Raw genomic sequence first — 18,240 nt, 5'->3', positions numbered from 1 at the left:
ACATATGAAGATGGATTACTCTGACCAAGTTAACACCCTCCTTACATCATTCAATGAGAGGTTTGGTGAATTCCAGAAATACAAGATCTACCTGCAACTTTTTTCAACTCCATTTGATGTGAAAGTGGAAGATGCCCCTCCAGATGTCCAACTTGAGTTGATAAACATCCAGTGCAGTGATGAATTGAAATCACAGTTTAAAAATTCTAATCTCCTCATATTCTACAAAGGACTGCCTGATACATCATTTTCAAAACTGAAAGACAATGCTCGATTTTGTGCAAGCATGTTTGGCAGTACCTATGTATGTGAACAAGCATACATAGGTACTGCCAAACAAGCTTGCAAGTTTTAGCTTATGAATTTAAACAAGTGCAAAACACAGAACAGGTTAATAAGATAAATTAAAATACTTCCTAAATAATATGCTATCTTGAAAATGGTTTGTATGAACTTAGTTCATTTGAGAGTTGAATGAGCAATATAATGAGAGGTTACTGTATTTGCATTTTTGTATGCACAAATTTTTATATACAAATATTATATAACCATAAAACTAAAGGAGAAATTACATCCATCCCCATTTACTTTCTAACTCTAAAATATTTCTAATATCAAACAGATGTTACTTATGATTTAAAGCAATGTTAATGTATTAAAAAGATCTTCCTGAAAGATCACTATCAAATGGTCATTAAGTAAATTTTTTAAATATTTATTCAGAAAATCCTATAATAATAAATAAAATAATGAAGAAAGTTTGAAAATAAAAATCATTCAAATGTTACATTTAAAATCAAGTCGTTCTGAGAATAATACTGCTTAAAAATATAAATTAAAAAATAATTTTTGATTTGATATGTACAGGAAAGCTCGAAAGAATTTTTGATAAAAAGAAAGTAAGTTTCAAAATATTAATACTTCTTACAAAATCCTACATATATATATTTATCACATATGTGATAAAATTTTTTACATAAAAATAAACACACCTTTAATTCTTCAAGGCTAAAACCTCTTCCCAAACGAAGCTTGGAATTGTATCTAAACGTTGGACATCTCACTATAGGACGAATTGGACCTGCAGCTGGTCTGGGTGCAATTCGGCGTGCTTTCTTTACTCTATTTAAATGACGCCTCTTTTTACGCATTGGTTGATTAAACCAAGTTTTGACATATCTTTGCCAATCCTTATGGAAATGGCCATTGGGAATCATATTATTTCGTTTTGGTGCCATGATGTTCCTAGAGTAAGAAACTTTATTAATTTTTTTTTGTCCATCTATCATTAAAACTGTCTTTACATTTTATATATATTAATAAAATTATTAGTAAATTCATAATGGAAAATTTAATGGAATTTTAATTAATACCATTAGGAAACAAAATAGACAAAAAGTTTGTAAAAAATGTTAATATAAATTCACTGAATAGTTATAGAAATAATATAAAGTAAATATTTTTGTTTGATTTAAAATAGTTCAACACAAACTCTAATTTAATGAAACCAATATCTAAGTATATGAGGCTATCATATTAAACCTTATGTTAAAGCATTCCAATCTACAGCCATGAAGCATATTTATCTGGACCACGTAGCTTGTTTTCATTGATATGCTTTATCACCAACATTTGAACTAGTTCAAAAACAAACTTTTCAAAAATCGACTAGAAGTAATACGTGGGAAAGGTTTTAAGCTTTAAAAGCATGAGAAACTTTTCTTGCTCTTAAAAGCTGCATTTTTCAAAAACTACAAACCATGAACATGGATTCCAACAAAACAATTTGCAATCTTTATTTCATCTTTGTTGGACCATTTTATTGGATGACATCACTGAAAAATTCAGCCAGTTTTTAATCAAAAAATGACTCTAGTCACTGTTGGCAAATTTCAATAATTGACTAACATAGCACCATGGAAGCTTTCTGTTGGCTTTTGCCATAGAATCTATACTAAAAAAGATAAAATTGTGAGAAATAACTTTTGTGGTATTTAAGAAAGCTTCAAAATCAGTCTAAGCAAAGATATGGATTGTGAATATCCTTAATAGACCTCACTATAAATGATTTTCATAAAAACCTATTTAAAGGAGGGAGTTTGTTAAATTTTTAAAAATCTCTTCCAGAAGAGAATTTTAAGTCTTATGAAGTTTTCACAGGAAATCTTTCCTATTTTTGCTTTTTTTGTAGCTTCATGAACAAACGACTTTAAAAATAAAACACACTATAACAATCACTGTTAAATGAATTTCAAAAGGTTGGCACAAAGGTAATATCAAAACAAGAGACAAAAGCAATTCTGGGGGCGTATTCTGAATAGTATCGTTAAGCTAACGAATACAATAAAAACCAGTTTCTATCGGAACCATGTGATTTGCGTTTAATCAACTGTGAAAATGCTATTCCGAGCCATACGTTTCGTTTTCAGTTCCGATAGCCACATGAGATAACTAAGTTTTTGTTATCAGTCACTCTCCACCTGCCGTTAGGAACATAACAAAAGTGTAAACAATATGGCATCTTTTGGTGTAAGAACGATTTTACTTCACAAGCAATTGGAGAGAGAGTTAATAAACTATGTTGTTGTATTGCTTAAAAATAATTACCTTAACTATTTATGAATATTGTATGAATAATGTAATTGCTTTCTTGTTAAAATTTAAAGTAGCTATAGTGTGAACAGATAGATATATAGATATTTTTTATTGATAATATACCAAAGGTACATTCCCGGTACCATTTACACACAACCGGGTGAGTCGTGACAATGAATACAGTTTACAAAGAAAATTGGTAAGAGGACAAATACCGTAAATACAAACTGTTGGAGATAAGTGACTAAGACAAACTAATAGATGCCATAAGTACAAGTTTCAGAATTGAGAAAAGTAAAACGCATACAAAATAATTAAATGCAAAATACATAATGTAGAGTAAGTAACAATAGTGAATATGCTGCTTGTCATGTACAGTACCAAAAATAAAGCAAACACGTTTACACAATCAGAAAGGGTATATGTGCAGTAGAAGGAAAACGTGGGCACGCAGGCCCTTGTACAAACATCAAAACAATGCGGACATGCTGGTAGAAGTGACAAGTCCGATACATACAAACACACATAAACAGAGGAGGTTAGGCTCGGAAGAGCACTAGGTGTAGGTTGGCACTGTAGTTCGTTTAAAGTACATGTTTACAAGGTTACAGAAGGCACTGTAGGTGTCCTTGTGCCTGAACAGACAAACAAAGTTAGAGGGAAGCCAGTTGTAATTATGGGCTTCAACAGTAATTTTTAGATGTAGACGCTCCTGTTCCACCGTCAGGCAATGCAGGATGTAGTGTCTGCTACTGTCTGTGGTGCCACAGATGGGACACATGTTGTCAGTTCTGCCCTTGAATCTGGCAAGGTATGAGAAGAAGGATCCATGATTGGTGAGCATCTGTGTCATTTGATGATTTGGAGAATAGAAATTACTATTTAGTAGCTGCTGGATGTCCGGTAAGTAATCGTGGGTGATGGTGTTGCTCTCATTCCAGTCCTGCTGCCACTCGATGATTAAGCACTCCAAAGGATAGTTTTAATAGTTCTAATGTCTATTTTCTTGTAGGATATGGTGTGTGAACATTATTTCTGAAATAGGTTTCATTCACATATGTATAAATTAAAATTATAGTCATATATTTATATTCTAAGCTCTCAGTTACTTTTCGCCATCTTTCTGGGTATTTTTGTGAGCCGACTCCATCGGAATTCAGGCGTTCGGCTATTTCTTGCCACAATTTCTGGCAATCTTTTACAGTAAAGAAAGCATCTAACTTCCCTGACATTAATTTAGGGTTGTCTTCTATAAAATTAACGAGCATCTCAAACTGGCAACTTGTAGTTTGCTGGCTTCGTTGGCATTTCTTCAACGTTTTAAAACAAAACTCTTTCATTAGCACTGGTATGCCACAATGCTAAAACCACATGCTTCACTTAGAATAGTGGAATGAAGTGATGTGACAAAAATACAATGTTAACTAAACTGTGATTGGTTAAAGCGTAACAGCTATTGATAGCATGGAACCCAGATGCATTTCGACCTATTACCCATAGCAAAACCCACTTAACATGGAGCACAGAATAGCAATTTGTCTAAGGTTCATTAACTGCCTTTCAGTAAGGAGACTTATCGAACGTCCCATGTATTGATCTTGTCGAGTTATCGGAAGAGCTCAGAATAGGTCCTCAGCTGTATTCACGCACAGTTAAGTCATCAATCTATGGTAGTCATTGGTAATAGACAAAAGCAAAGCCACACAGGTTTCTCATGACTGTCTATACAGTAATACCTCGACTTACACGAACCCGGAGTTACGCAATTTTCAAATCTCGTCAATTCGTCTTTTGTTTGAGTGCCACGCAACTCTTGATTACTCATTTCCTCCACACTGTTGTTGCTTACATGTTTGGACGTGTCGCATGTAATCGACATATAGCTACAATTTATTTTGTGTTATTTATTTCTGTTTGTTATATCTACGGAGACTCGAGAGACTTTACTATGTCATCCAAAGGAAGTAAAACTGATTCTTCTGCATCAAACAAGAAAATAAAAACTTTATCTTTGAAATGTAAAGTTAATATTATTAAAGACTTCGATACAAAAATGAAAATTTGTGAATTGGCAAAGAAGTTTGATCTACCAGAATCAACGGTCAGAACAATTACAAAAGGTAAAGAAAAAATTCTCTAAGCTGTAAAAAATGCTCAATCTTTAAATTCAAGCATCATTCGTAAACATTATGGTATTATCCCTGAGATGGAAACAATGTTAAAATTATGGTGTGATAATCAAGTAAATGTGAAAAATTGTATAATAATATAATTTGTTACACATATGTATTATCTAAGATTTTATTTAAACATTTTTTTCTAAATTATTGTTTTCTTTAGGCTCCGGCCCCAATTAAAAATTATTTTTATGTATTTATATGCGAAATTATACCCCGACTTACACGGTTATCGCTCGGTCCCACCTATTGTGTAAGTTTGGGGTATTACTGTATGTTGAAGCAACCACATGTTGTTGAGTTGTCAGAAGAGCTCAGAATAGGTCCCCAGCTATATTCATGCACAGTTAGTTATCAATCTGTGGTAGTCATTGGTAATAGACAAAAGCAAAGCCACACAGGTTTCTCATGACTGTCTATATGTTGAAGCAACCACACAGACTCTCGTGTTGGATTTAAATGTGATTTTAATTTAATGTTGAATGCTCAAAATTATTCCCCACTTTTGATGACATTCCTTCATAAAAGCAGGGTTGCAAATTTCACATTGATTTATGACCATATTATTCAAAATTTTTTTAAAAATCTTGATCTGTTACTGTATTTTTCATACCTGACTCTAGACTTGTCCTGTTTTAGATCAAGTGCTTTTTCGACCTCACTACAAAATTGCCTTTTACAGTTCACATGACGCTTCTTAGAAAAAAATTGGAGATCTCTGTCTTATGTGATATTGACTTCAACGTAAGTTTCAACTTGAATAAAAACACCTACAAATATTTAGTTGATATATATGCAACTACATAGCAACGTAATTAGCTCCAAATGTTTGAAAACATCTCCGAATCAGCACATTGGATAACATTGAAATCTGTAATCGAGTTTTTCGTTTATCTGTATTTTCACATTAATCCTTGTAAATCGAAATTTTTTGTTATAGCTCATTGTCTTCTGATAAAGACGTAACTAATATCACTAACAACAAATATTGAAAGTCTTATATTAAAAGATCCAAACAAAATTTACAGATTTACGAGTTGATAATCATGTGCAGTTTGCAAACGGCAATAATGAGTTTTGAATATTAAATAACACATCAATAATAGTACCATTCTCTAATTCGATAACATACAAATATATCTTACTTTTTAAAAATATTAGATGACCTTTATTACTTCTGAACAAAACGGATTAAAATTATACTTACCAAAATGGCGAATACACGAGCACACGAAAGAAAATTACACTTAAGCGCCCTCTCTCGTAAAAATTATCTTCTTGAATTACTGATTGATAAAGTTTAAAAATCTATTAGTAAATATTTATGCTAAATATTGAATTATGTTAAATTATATAATAAAAAATTATAGCTACAAAATTTTTAAAATAATTTCAGTATAAAAATTGTTTGTTACAATGTTTTTTTAAGGCTAATGTATTTCTTTCTTGCGTACATTATGAGAGTTTTTTTAATACAGATATTTCATTTAAAGATTTTTCTGTTTTATGGGCACCGAGAGTGCTTTTTCTCGATACCCATTGTTGGTTCGGCTAGGATCCACAAAGCTACCGGATGGTGAGGGATGGAGTCCGACATATTCATCTATAAAAATTTTTCGGAAGTTATTCACATATATTTGATGCCGAGCTTGCCAAAGTCGTGTGCTGACTCCTTTACCACTTAGCGTTCTTACTATATGAAAACAATTTGATAATCCACCATGTCGTAGTAAACATACTCGTAGAAATCTCTGAGCCAATCCGGATACGAAACCAAATCCTCCTGAGCGGCAGGTCAATATCTTTATTAGCAATCCGGATGTCTATAACAGCGATTGGCAACCGGTAGTCCGTGGACCATTGATGGTCCGTGGAGAAATTTGGACACTGATCAACTGAAAGTTACGCGAAGTATTACAAAAGAAATGCAAAATGCTTAGTTGCTTTTTTTCACTATTGGGGTGTTTTTATTCGATTCTAAAACAAATACGAAGTGACTGTTATCCATAAATAATAAACAATATTGTGAGTGTGATTGTCGTCCTTCGTGGAAAAGCGCTAAGAATTCATAAACTTATTTCAAACAAGCAGCAATGAACTTTAGACTTGCATTAATTTGTTATAATTAAACAAGCGAGTTTCATATTAATATAGAAAAATTGAGCTTTTATGATCATTATTCTACAATTTTGCATCGTTTAAAAAAATTCATGATGATAGTGGTCCGGAATTCAAAATCATGAGTTTAATGGTCCATGAGGTCAGAAAGGTTGCAGACGGCTGGTGTATAACGTTGTTTCCCAGCCGCTGATCGATAGATACCTGACAGCCGCGAAAAAATTTCACCGTTTTCTGGGTTTTCTCCTCGTCTGTAACACCTTGATAGAGACCAGTTTGCCCTTAAAAAGACTTCCCGGAAGGCATCCTTTAGGCAGATTGCCCATGTGTTGCGTTGCAATAACTTAATAAAACAAACAAACATACACTGAAGCCGTGAGCCCGAACAGGGATTGGAAAATTACGAGTCCGAAATGCATTGTCAAATAGGCGATATAAAGAAACAGTTTTAATCTCGGTGTCTGTTAATTGTGCACAATTAATAACGACAGTACATCGAATTTGGTATCCATATTATATCAATAAGTCTATGTAAAAAATTAAAGTTCTATTAATTATTATTTTTTTGTTAAATACAAACGTATTTTAAACTACAGTATATTAAAAGTACCATGTGTAAAATACCCTTGTCACGTCTACCTTTTTTACGTAAGTTAATGTTTTCATTCGCAGTGTGTAGCTTTTATTATAATCATATTCTACTATACAGTAATACCCCGACTTACGCTACCCCGACTTACGCGAACCCGGAGTTACGCGATTTTCAAATCTCGTCGATTCGTCTTTTGTTTGAGCGCCACGCAAGCCTTGATTACTCACTCCCCCCACACTATTGTTCAGCTTACATGTTCGGATGTGTCGCGCGGAATCCACACATAGCTACAATTTATTTTGTGTTATTTATTTCTGTGTTTGTTATATCTACGGAGACTCGAGAGACTCTACTATGTCATCCAAACGAAGTAGAACTAATTCTTCTGCATCAAACAAGAAAAGAAAAACTTTATCTTTGGAATGTAAAGTTAACATTGGGTATGTTCGTAAAGTCGAACGAGTTAAGCGAGAATGAAGTCATCGTTATTCCTATTTCGTTAGACTTTTCGAACGATTCGTTACTAACGCGTTTAACTCGTTTGACTTTACGAACGTACCCATTATTAAAGACTTCGATACAAAAATGAAAATTTGTGAATTGGCAAAGAAGTTTGATCTACCGGAATTGTCGGTCAGAACAATTATAAAAGGCAAAGAAAAAATTCTCGAAGCTGTGAAAAATGCTCAATCTTTAAATTCAAGCATCATTCGTAAACGTCACAGTATTATCGCTGAGATGGAAACAATGTTAAAATTATGGCGTAATAATCAAGTAAATGTGAAAAATTGTAAAATAATATAGGCCTAATTTGTTATACATATGTATTATCTAAGATTTTATTAAACATTTTTTTCTAAATTATTGTTTTCTTTAGTCTCCGGCCCCAATTAAAAATTATTTGTATGTATTTATATGCGAAATTATACCCCGACTTACGCGAATTCGACTTACGCGGTTACCGCTCGGTCCCACCTATCGCATAAGTTCGGGGTATTACTGTATTCACATTTCGTATTTATCATTAAAATGAGTATTACGTATGTTAATCCATTTCTGCTTTTTTGTGCGCACACAATTTATTCTACAAAAAAATACCGATAAAGCAATCATTTGAAATCTTTTTCACTTGCTGTGTTTACTTTTTTAAAAAATTTTTATGTATATAATTAACAAAAAATCATTTCAATACAAGTAAACGAATCATTACAAGATTAATTATTATGCCTTTTTGTCCTTTTTAACTTTTTATAATTTATTTTGTATACTAGTACTTTCTATATATTAACAAGACTTATTATACTGGAAAATTATGGATGCAGATATTTAGTCATACAGTTCAAAAATAATGTTCTTTATTTAGTTCACCTGCACACTAAACAGGTGAACTAAATAAAGAACATTATTGCGTGAGGTTGGTGCTCTGTAAAGCGCATGCGCGAATGCGTATAATCTAGCTGTTTGGAAGCTGTCCTGTATTCCACGATACAGCGCTTCCATTCCCCTACTGATATTCGAATATACAATAGCAATTTTGTCGTTTTCTCACATGTAGTATAGATACATAATGCGGTTATAAAAAAATATTAATTTAAATTAATTCAAAGAACGTTAAAATATGAAAATAATCGCACAATATGTCTTTTTAGAAAATACAAGGGAAGCGGCACTGCCATCGCTTTCAAGGACGGCACGCCACGTTCACTTTTAACTTCTCGTGCCGGGAAAGTGGAGCAAATGCCCTTGCCCGCTTTTTTTAATTAAAGAAATAATTTATTATTATCATAATTTATCACAATTATTATGATTACTTTAAATTTTGTATAGTAGAATACATATTGTTTATTTTACAACTGTTTTTTTTTCGATTTTATTAAAAAAATGTACAATGTATTTTTATTGTTATATTAATGTAATCCGCAAGATGTCGCTAGTGTTTCTACAGTAATTTGTCACATGGCAACTTTATGTAAAGCGTGTATTGTATTTACAAGTGTTTTCAAAGTATAATTTCTAACTTTAAAAAAACTTTGTAACATGATAAAGATAAAATATCGGATACATAAAGGTAAGAATTATTATAATTTAGAAGTTTAATCAAAAAACATTTTGTATATTTAACAAAATTTCATAAATATCTTTATAAACAGAATTTCGTATTACTTGACTCAATTTAATTTCCATTATTAATATATATTTCAGGTTTATTCTAAGAGAAGAAGAGGATAATGCAATTTAGCCGGAAAATGAATCAACATTTTAAGTTTTGGCAAAAACAGATATTAAGAAAAAACATAGTTTTGGTTAATAAATTATTTAGTTCAATAAGAAATATAGTAAGTTTAACTTTTTAAAACATTCTAAATGGAATCGGTGTTCAAATACAGTGGTACCTCAGTATACGTCTGCTTTACAATACGTCCAATTTGTAATACGTCCTGTTTGGACGAAACAAATTTTGCTCGGTATACGAATTAATTCAATTATATGCGCCATCTATGAATTGCACTATTGGTGAACTAGACCAGACTAGACGATCACAGTGCCACAGTTTATAACTTTGTTAAATTTCTTCTGATTTTCATTTGTAAGTAAAATTTTATTACTTTTATTAATCATGAATTGCAAAAAGGCAAATGACAAGCAACAGAAAACCAAAAAAAATGACTAGAATCACAATGGAACTGAAAAAAGAGATTGTTGAGAAATATGAAGGTGGCATGAGTGTTCAAGATTTAACTGTTGCATACTGTATTCCGAGAATGACAATATCAACAATCGTGAAAAATAAAGACATTATTAAATCTGCTAACATTGCAAATGGAGTTAAATCAATTTCTAAACAGAGATCGAAGACATTAGATCATGTTGAGAAATTGCTTTTGCTTTGGATAACTGAAAAACAGTGTGCTGGCAACATCGTATCAGAAGCAATTATTTGCGAGAAAGCTAAAAAGATACAGGTTGATCTCATGAAAAATCAAGCAGGAACTAGCCAGGAAAGTGAAGTGTTTAAAGCCAACCATTTTTTTTTTTTTACATGAGAACGGATTAATCATTTTTGCATTACTTCTTGTGGGAAAGGTTGGCTTGCTATAAGTCGAAACATCAGGAACAGATTAAGGCCGTATACAGAGGTTCCACTGTATATGTATGAAGTTTAACTAAATACAATAATTTTAAAGACTTAGAATGAAAGATTATATATTTAATTTTTTTGCATTACATTTACTAGTTTGTTTGAATAACAACCACCTCAAGCAACAACCACACCTCACCTTTAAAGCTTGAAATAATAACTGCTCATGAATAGTAACCAGGTTTACTATTTGAGAATTTCTGAAAACTTAAAAGAAACAATGTAAAATTAATAAATACTGTGAACTATGTAGGTAGATAGGTAACACATTTATGTAACAAACAAATTTTTTAATAGAAAATGGAATATGTAAAGTTTACAATAGATAGTGGGTGTATTTTTTTAATTATTTCCTTATTATTGATATATAAAAAGTAAGACTCATTGTACAGAATGATACCAGTTTCCAATTCAAGTATAGTTTGCTTTAAACATCCATTCACACATACTCTAAATATTTTATTAACAGGTATTGCAAAGGAAATAATGACTGTCCTCAAATATTAACCATAGAAATATACAATTTAAAATAATAGCCATGACTATTATTTAATAAAACTGGTCCACTACAAGAATACTATCATTTATTTTACATAAAACATTTCAAACCAGTGTATTTTTTGATAGAAAAACACATAGAAATATATCTTTAATTACAAAATATACTATAAATAATTATCAGTTATATGGAATAAACTGGTAAATTATATTCCTTTAAAAATCTTAGACTGAAAAAACAATACTTTTATGATAACTAAAGATAATTTAGACAAGTATTTATAGTATATTTTATAATTAAAGATATATTTCTGTGTGTTTTTCTATCAAAAAATATACACTAGTTTGAAATGTTTTATGTAAAATATTAGTAAATTTTCCAAAATATTGATAATGCTGCATAAGTTTTTTATTATTCACATATTTTACTCTTAGCTTAAGGTCATTCTTATTATATTTAGTTGCCATTTTCTTGATATATTTTGTTGGCATCTGAAATGAAAAGCATCAACTTGGGGTAATTCTAAATGGTCATAATTAATCCAATTAGAATTGTTTGCAATTATCTCAAATGAACAGGTGACATTGAAATGACATTTAAAACAAAAACTGTTTGATCCATCAGAATTTGAAGTTAATTAATGAAATCTTCATTAGATGCACTTTTTTGAAACTAAACACCTAACACAATGTTACTATACAAGAAACTAGGAAACCAATTTTCCAAACCAACAAAAAGTTACATCAAATTAAGCAAAATATTTTAATGCTTTTTACAGTGCACACACTTCATATAATCTTTAACAAGATGACAACACTAACCATAGGGTTAGCTATTCTATGAGTGTAGGTGTGTAGGATTCAGAGGAAGGGAACATGGAGAAATGGCAGTGTTCAGATTTACCCTGCATTCTCAATTATCCCACCTTCTCCTATATAAGTAAAATAGCAAACAATTATTTCATTGATTAATTCATTCACTTTTTGAAAATACAGTTGTCTTGGTGATTATTACACCAGGAAATAGAAATATGAAATAAAAATTGTATTTCTGTCCTATTATATGATTTTCGTTTTAATATTTCTTATATCATAGTATTTGATTTATGTAACTACAAAGATTATCTTATGTAACTTTATCACATTGCTTGACCAATCTAACACATTTAAAAAATTTTTTAAATGTGTTAGATTGGGCAGTTAATGTGATAAAACCTTACATAAAATAATCTTTGTAGTCAGATAAAACAAATAATATAGGTAATATAAGGGTTAGAAATATGAAAGAATCTGATAATCTTAATCTTTGCTGTTTTTTTTTTTTTTTTTGCCTGAGCAATGCCAGGCTCATCTGCTAGTAGACATATATATGTATTATTATTATTAAAACCATTTATTTATTATTTTTAAATTTATGGAATATACATATTCTTTTTTAAGTTTATGGATATATATATATAAACTTAAAAATGAGTAGTGTTTGATAAGAAAAAAACCTATTAAGAAGAGTAATAAAATATTTCTTTATAGGAAAAACTTGCAGAAAATTTAAATTCACATTTCAAACCAGTTCAGGAAAAAGTTAGCATTGAAGTAAGGAAAAATATTGAACACAAATGGAAAAACAAAATAAGTTATCCACTTTGTGTATCTAATGAAGTGGTGAGTAAAAATATTAATATAAAATCAGTCTTATATGCAAACATGAAATGATGTTAATATGAATAAAATGTTTTTTTTTTATTAAAGTATTAAAATTAATCTTGAAATGCTTGTTTTTTTAATTTTTAATGTCTTATGAAATGTTTCACTACAAAAAAATACTGTATATAAAAATCAGATATTATTTAATATTTAGGTATACTGTAATAATTTTGCATTGAATTTAAGTATTTTAAAATATGTATAGTATATTAGAAAGATTTTAAAGTAATAATTTAACAACAAAATTTTAACAAAATAATAATTTATTGTTTTCATTAATGTTGTTTATTCCAAGATTCCATAACTATCTTAATTTCAGATAGCATTAAAGTTAGATTTTTATAAGTAGCAAGTTAAAATTCTTAACACTTGAAAGAAATTAAATCACAATCAATATAAAAATCTAAAATATATAAAGAATTTTAAAGAAAGAAGAATAGAATTTAACAATAGCCTAAGATATAAAAGTTATGAAAGAGGAAGAGAAAAGAACTAGGTTTGTATGAAAGTCAGTATAAAAGTTTTGAGATGTGCTTGCCTAAAAATTTGTTGAGATAAAAAAAAAATGTTGGGGTTAATTCATTTTGGATAAATGTTTCTGCAGTTTAATTGCAGAAGACATTTGTTAGAAAAGAAAAAAATTTTTATGATAATTTTCCAATTTTTGTAATTATCTTTCAATGGTATAAAGAATTTCAAAGAAGAGAGTTTAACTTAGTAATGAATGATTCATAAATAACACGTACCTCAGAAAAACCTTTAACCGATGCAAAATAAACTTTAACACTACAAACGTTTTCAGACCCCTCCTGGGTCCTTCAGGTAAAAATCGTTTGAAACGTTACTAAATACGAAAAACATTCATTTGGAACAATTTTAAAAAATCGTTACCTGAAGAAGGACCCAGGAGGGGTCTGAAAACGTTTGTAGTGTTAAAGTTTATTTCGCATCAGTTAAAGGTTTTTCTGAGGTACGTGTTATTTAGTTAAATCCGATGTGCAGGTGATCATTATTATTACAAATGATTCATAGTATGGATGTTGAGTGTAAGCAGTTAGTAAAGAAAATATTACTGCAATTCAATAATTGCTGAATGTAGATTGCAGAATTACATACAATCAAATAGAGAGAACAATGAAGATTGGTGCATGAACAATTTGTGGAATTCTGCTTGAACGAGAGACATTTGTGCATTCTGAATCTCATACTGTCAAATGAACTGTGCAATTTTAGAATAAAATGTTATCAGGAAATATTAAAAATTATGAAAATAGGTGATCAAAGCTGGTAAATTCTATTTTCAGAGATTGAAACTAGTTTTATTATTACAGTGTTCTATTGAAATCGTGTGATAAATTATGGATTATAGAAGATGTTGAAACACTAACAACAATAAACAGTTGTATCCAGTTGAAAAAAGATAGTAATAACTTTTTTTTTTTGGAAAATGAGTAATTATACAATGGTAGTACTTAAAGAATAGAAAAATGTGATGGCAAAACTTATCAACTCATTAAAGAAGATTTTTCTTATTCACAATTGGAAACATGGCATCTTTATCATGACAATGCTTCAGTATACTAAACTCAACTAACACATTTGTTTTAGTAAATTTAGATCTATCTTTTTTGAACAATCACCTAGGCTTGATCATGCTTCTGTGACATTGATCTCGTTCCACTTATGAAGGTACAGTAGAAGTAAAAAAGAAAAGTGTCTTCATAGATGATGAGCTCATTGAAGCATGTGATCATATCTACTTAAATATACTTTTAGAAAGTTTGAAGATATACAATGGAATTTGATTATGATAATCATGGTTAATATTATCAATTAGCTATTATCATAATTGGTCTATCCCAAAACACACTGCATAAAATTAGTTAAAAATAATTTGACTATTATAATCAAACTTTGGCTATTGTTATCTCTTGTGATAATTACATTTGGGAACAAATGTAATTATCACATAATCACATATACAAATAAGAAGTCTTAGAAAATTCATATTACTATAAATGGACTTTTTTCTTCAAAACTTACTTTTAACCAAAGCATACCTTTTATCTTTTACATACCATGTGCAGGATAAGAATTTTAAGGAAATACATAAATTAGATCTTTTCCAGAAACATATTTTTTTTTAAACATGTTGCAGTGAGTTGGGATAAACACATGCGTCCAAAGAAACTGGCCTTACACCTGAAACTTGTGAAAGAATTCCAGGTGGTATGTCTTAAGACAAATTTGAAAATGGGTAGATATAGATAGTAAATATTGAAATGGTGGCTACAATGACTCCAAATATGTAAAAAATATTGCCAATGATAACTCCAAATTATCAGAAGAAAATGGCTTAACTTATTTACAGAAGAAGAAATTTCAGAAATTCCTTCAAGTTATGTCCAAATGCAAGAAATGCTATGAATTCTTCATCATGGTGTGCAATATAAAGCAAAAAGCATTATGATTATGATAATTATATTCAGGAGCTAATAAAAACAAAAACAAACAACACACAACACTTGATAAGTTTTTCAAATAAATTTTGTTCTTTTCAAAAACAGTTTTGTAAGAAATGTAGCATATATAAATGTGTAATGTTATATTAAGTGTACAGATTGTGATAAAAATAAATTATACAAATGTCATAATTGTTTGTAATACGAGGGCTGTTCGGAAAGTTTGCGGCCTCAAATAGAACAACAAACAAAATAATGTTAAAACTTTTTTTATTTTTCAATGTAGTCTCCTTTGTTAGCAATGCACTTATTCCANATTATTCCCGCCAAAAATTAAATTGATCGCAGCGCCGCATATAGACAAGGCTGCGAACTTTTCGAACAGCCCTTGTAAATTGAGTTCAATAATGAAAATTTTTTTTTATCCTATTTAATGTTAGCAGCTAGTTATTGCTATCAAAAATTGCAATTCCAAAGTGATCATAATAAGCAGATTCTACTGTATGTAATGGTTTGAACATATGCATAAGTGTATACAATGTAATGCAAAATATTTTGAAAAGTTTAACAAGTAGTTATTTATTTGGCATCATGATGCAAGGCTGCAATTTTTAATCATTTAATTTAAAAAAAAATCATGTGACTTCCATTCCAAAGCAGAAATTCTTCAGGGTCTCTGGCCCCTAAGCTTTCTATATCTGGTATTCATTTTCATCTATCTAACTCTGTTCTCGAGATTAATGAAGGATGGACAGACAACAGTAGGAATGTATAGGTGTGCAATTTGAAAATTGCAGCTCAATAAATAAAGCTATATCTCAAAACTTTCATAGTGACCTCCATATTGATGGATTTTTATTAACAAAAGATATAGTAGTATAAAAATTGATAGATTATGAAAGTTGATGTTTATAGATAAAAACTTATATACTAATTTATTTTCTTTGATTTTATATTATATAGAAAATACAAAACAAAATTTAAGAGAATAGTACATTTATGATGACTCTACACTAGGTAAACTGTGTTTTATAACAAGTGGCAAATGAATTATAATCATAATTTCTATCAAATTTAAATTTTTTTATATTTAAGAATTTTACTATGAACATTTTATCCAAATAAAAGTAAATAGGCATACCTTTTTATGAGTATTCGTTAATTATGAAATATAAAATTTTAATATTTATGGTGTAACAGTAAAATTATACAGGTATACCTCGCCTTACATCGGTAATTGGTTCCAGGAGAGGCGACGTAAGTCGAAAAACAATGTAAATTGAATTTACTTGTCTCCAAATCTACTTGTCACTAGGCTAAACCATAAATTACCATTCCCGGTTCTGTATTTTATTAATGCATTTTTAATAATATATGGTTAATTTATGGTTAATTTTAAGCTTAGAAATAAATTTTAGTTTTTAATATAGTACAGAAAAAAGTAATCTAAATTTATGAATGCAAGTACTGTAAATACAGTACATACTTGTAAATGTATATATTTTAATATGATTTTATGTGCTTTAAACACTTTTCTAATGATATTATGACTTCAATATTTGTGGCGTACAGATGTAAAGTCGAATAAAATGACTTAAACTTGATTTTTATTTTTCCATATACTTTTTTTGACAAACGCCGTAACTCGAAACGACATAAGTCAAGGTATACCTGTAGTACTAAAACTGCTTAATGGCGATCCACTTATTAAATTTCAACTAACTGCTTTCATATTTCATTTGTCCCTCTTCAGAGTTGATTTCTAGTTTGAATGTTTTGAATTTCTCTGTAGATGTTTTAGATTATTTTGAATTTAGAGGAATTTGAAATATTCAAACCAGAAATCAACTCTGAAGATGGTGAAATGAAATCTGAAAGCACTTGGATGAAAATTTAATAATTGAATCTTCATTAAGCAGTTTTGATGTGTATGTTTATTGTGATGGAATGTAAAAATAAAAATAGATTTTATTTTTTGAGGCAAAATGTTTTGCAAAACTTTATGGCAATTTCTTTTTTAATGTCAAATCTTTCATTACATATGAAGTTAGAATTTTTAGGATCACTGAAATTGAAATATGTTTCCAGAATATAAACTCATATTTGTAAAAATTACCACATCATAAATGAATCAGAAATGAATGATATTTATTCCTCATTTAACCTGTAGTGATACAAAGAAATGATTAAATTTACAAAGCTATCAAACAATATTACATGCCAAAAATCAGTATTTGATAGCAATAAGAGTTTCTACATGTCATGGCATCAAACCAAACAGGTTTTGAATGTCTGCCTAAGGAATAGCATTCCAGATTGCTTCTATCTGAACCCAAAGTTCATCCATATTGGCTGCAGGATGAGCATCACCATAAGTTTCCAACGCATGAAATACCAGACATGTTTAATAGACAACATGTCTGGTGAATGGGCAGGCCAAGGAAGAAGTGATATCTGTTGTGCTGAGAAGAAGTCTAGAACATTCCTAGCAATATTTAGATGGGCATTGTCCTGTTGAAATACAGCTCCAGGAATGCGTTGAAGGAAGAGTACAACTTCAGGCTCCATAACTTCACTGAGGTAGCTGTTGCTGTTGAGATACCTGCAGTTTTGAGCAGCTGAGATTGTCCCATGATATCTGATAGTGTCCCAGATCATCACACTTTGTGATCACCCAGTAAGATGCTGTATAATGCACTGTGGAATATGGTTAATGTATACTCTGCCATCATACTCTAAATTGAAGCATGATTTATCAGAAAAGACAATTAATTAATTCAGCACACCAGTGGTTTTGTTGATGAACCCATTGTAGCCTCGAGTGTTGTGGGTTTGTATTAGGAATCCTGCACAAAGGAATGTTTGCATGCAATCCCTGACACGGCAGACATCAACAAACTGTGGACACAGACAATGGCACACCTGTAGCAGTGCTTCAATGTTCTGCCAACTATT

General features: G+C 30.2%; 2 protein-coding genes across 4 annotated transcripts in view; one reads left to right on the top strand and one right to left on the bottom strand.

Moving 5' to 3' along the window:
• LOC111625602 (60S ribosomal protein L13-like) overlaps window positions 1-6,058 on the bottom strand; it is a 14,211-nt gene extending 8,153 nt beyond the window's left edge. Inside the window, exons 1-2 of one of the 2 annotated variants that reach the window (XM_023368799.1) lie at window positions 5,980-6,058; window positions 993-1,245 (exon numbers count right to left, since the gene is read on the bottom strand). In XM_023368799.1, the coding sequence (XP_023224567.1) occupies window positions 993-1,238 (246 nt within the window). In that variant the 5' untranslated portion in view covers window positions 1,239-1,245; window positions 5,980-6,058. Of the gene's footprint in view, window positions 1-992; window positions 1,246-5,917 lie in introns of both variants that reach the window. The other variant, XM_023368800.1, reaches the window with a different exon arrangement.
• A 3,355-nt stretch (window positions 6,059-9,413) lies between these two features.
• Window positions 9,414-18,240, top strand: part of LOC111625601 (probable leucine--tRNA ligase, mitochondrial) — a 39,699-nt gene continuing 30,872 nt past the window's right edge. For both annotated transcript variants that reach the window (XM_023368798.1, XM_023368797.1), the window contains exons 1-3: window positions 9,414-9,550; window positions 9,685-9,818; window positions 12,650-12,781. In XM_023368798.1, coding sequence (XP_023224566.1) covers window positions 9,711-9,818; window positions 12,650-12,781 — 240 coding nt within the window. In that variant the 5' untranslated portion in view covers window positions 9,414-9,550; window positions 9,685-9,710. The remainder of the gene's footprint in view (window positions 9,551-9,684; window positions 9,819-12,649; window positions 12,782-18,240) is intronic.

Source organism: Centruroides sculpturatus, unplaced genomic scaffold (assembly GCF_000671375.1).
Source record: "Centruroides sculpturatus isolate CEXI.00-Female unplaced genomic scaffold, Cexi_2.0 scaffold385, whole genome shotgun sequence".
Classification (NCBI taxonomy): Eukaryota; Metazoa; Arthropoda; class Arachnida; order Scorpiones; family Buthidae; genus Centruroides; species Centruroides sculpturatus.
The sequence above is the reverse complement of the archived record's forward strand: the minus strand, read 5'-3'. Positions and strand labels throughout refer to the sequence as shown.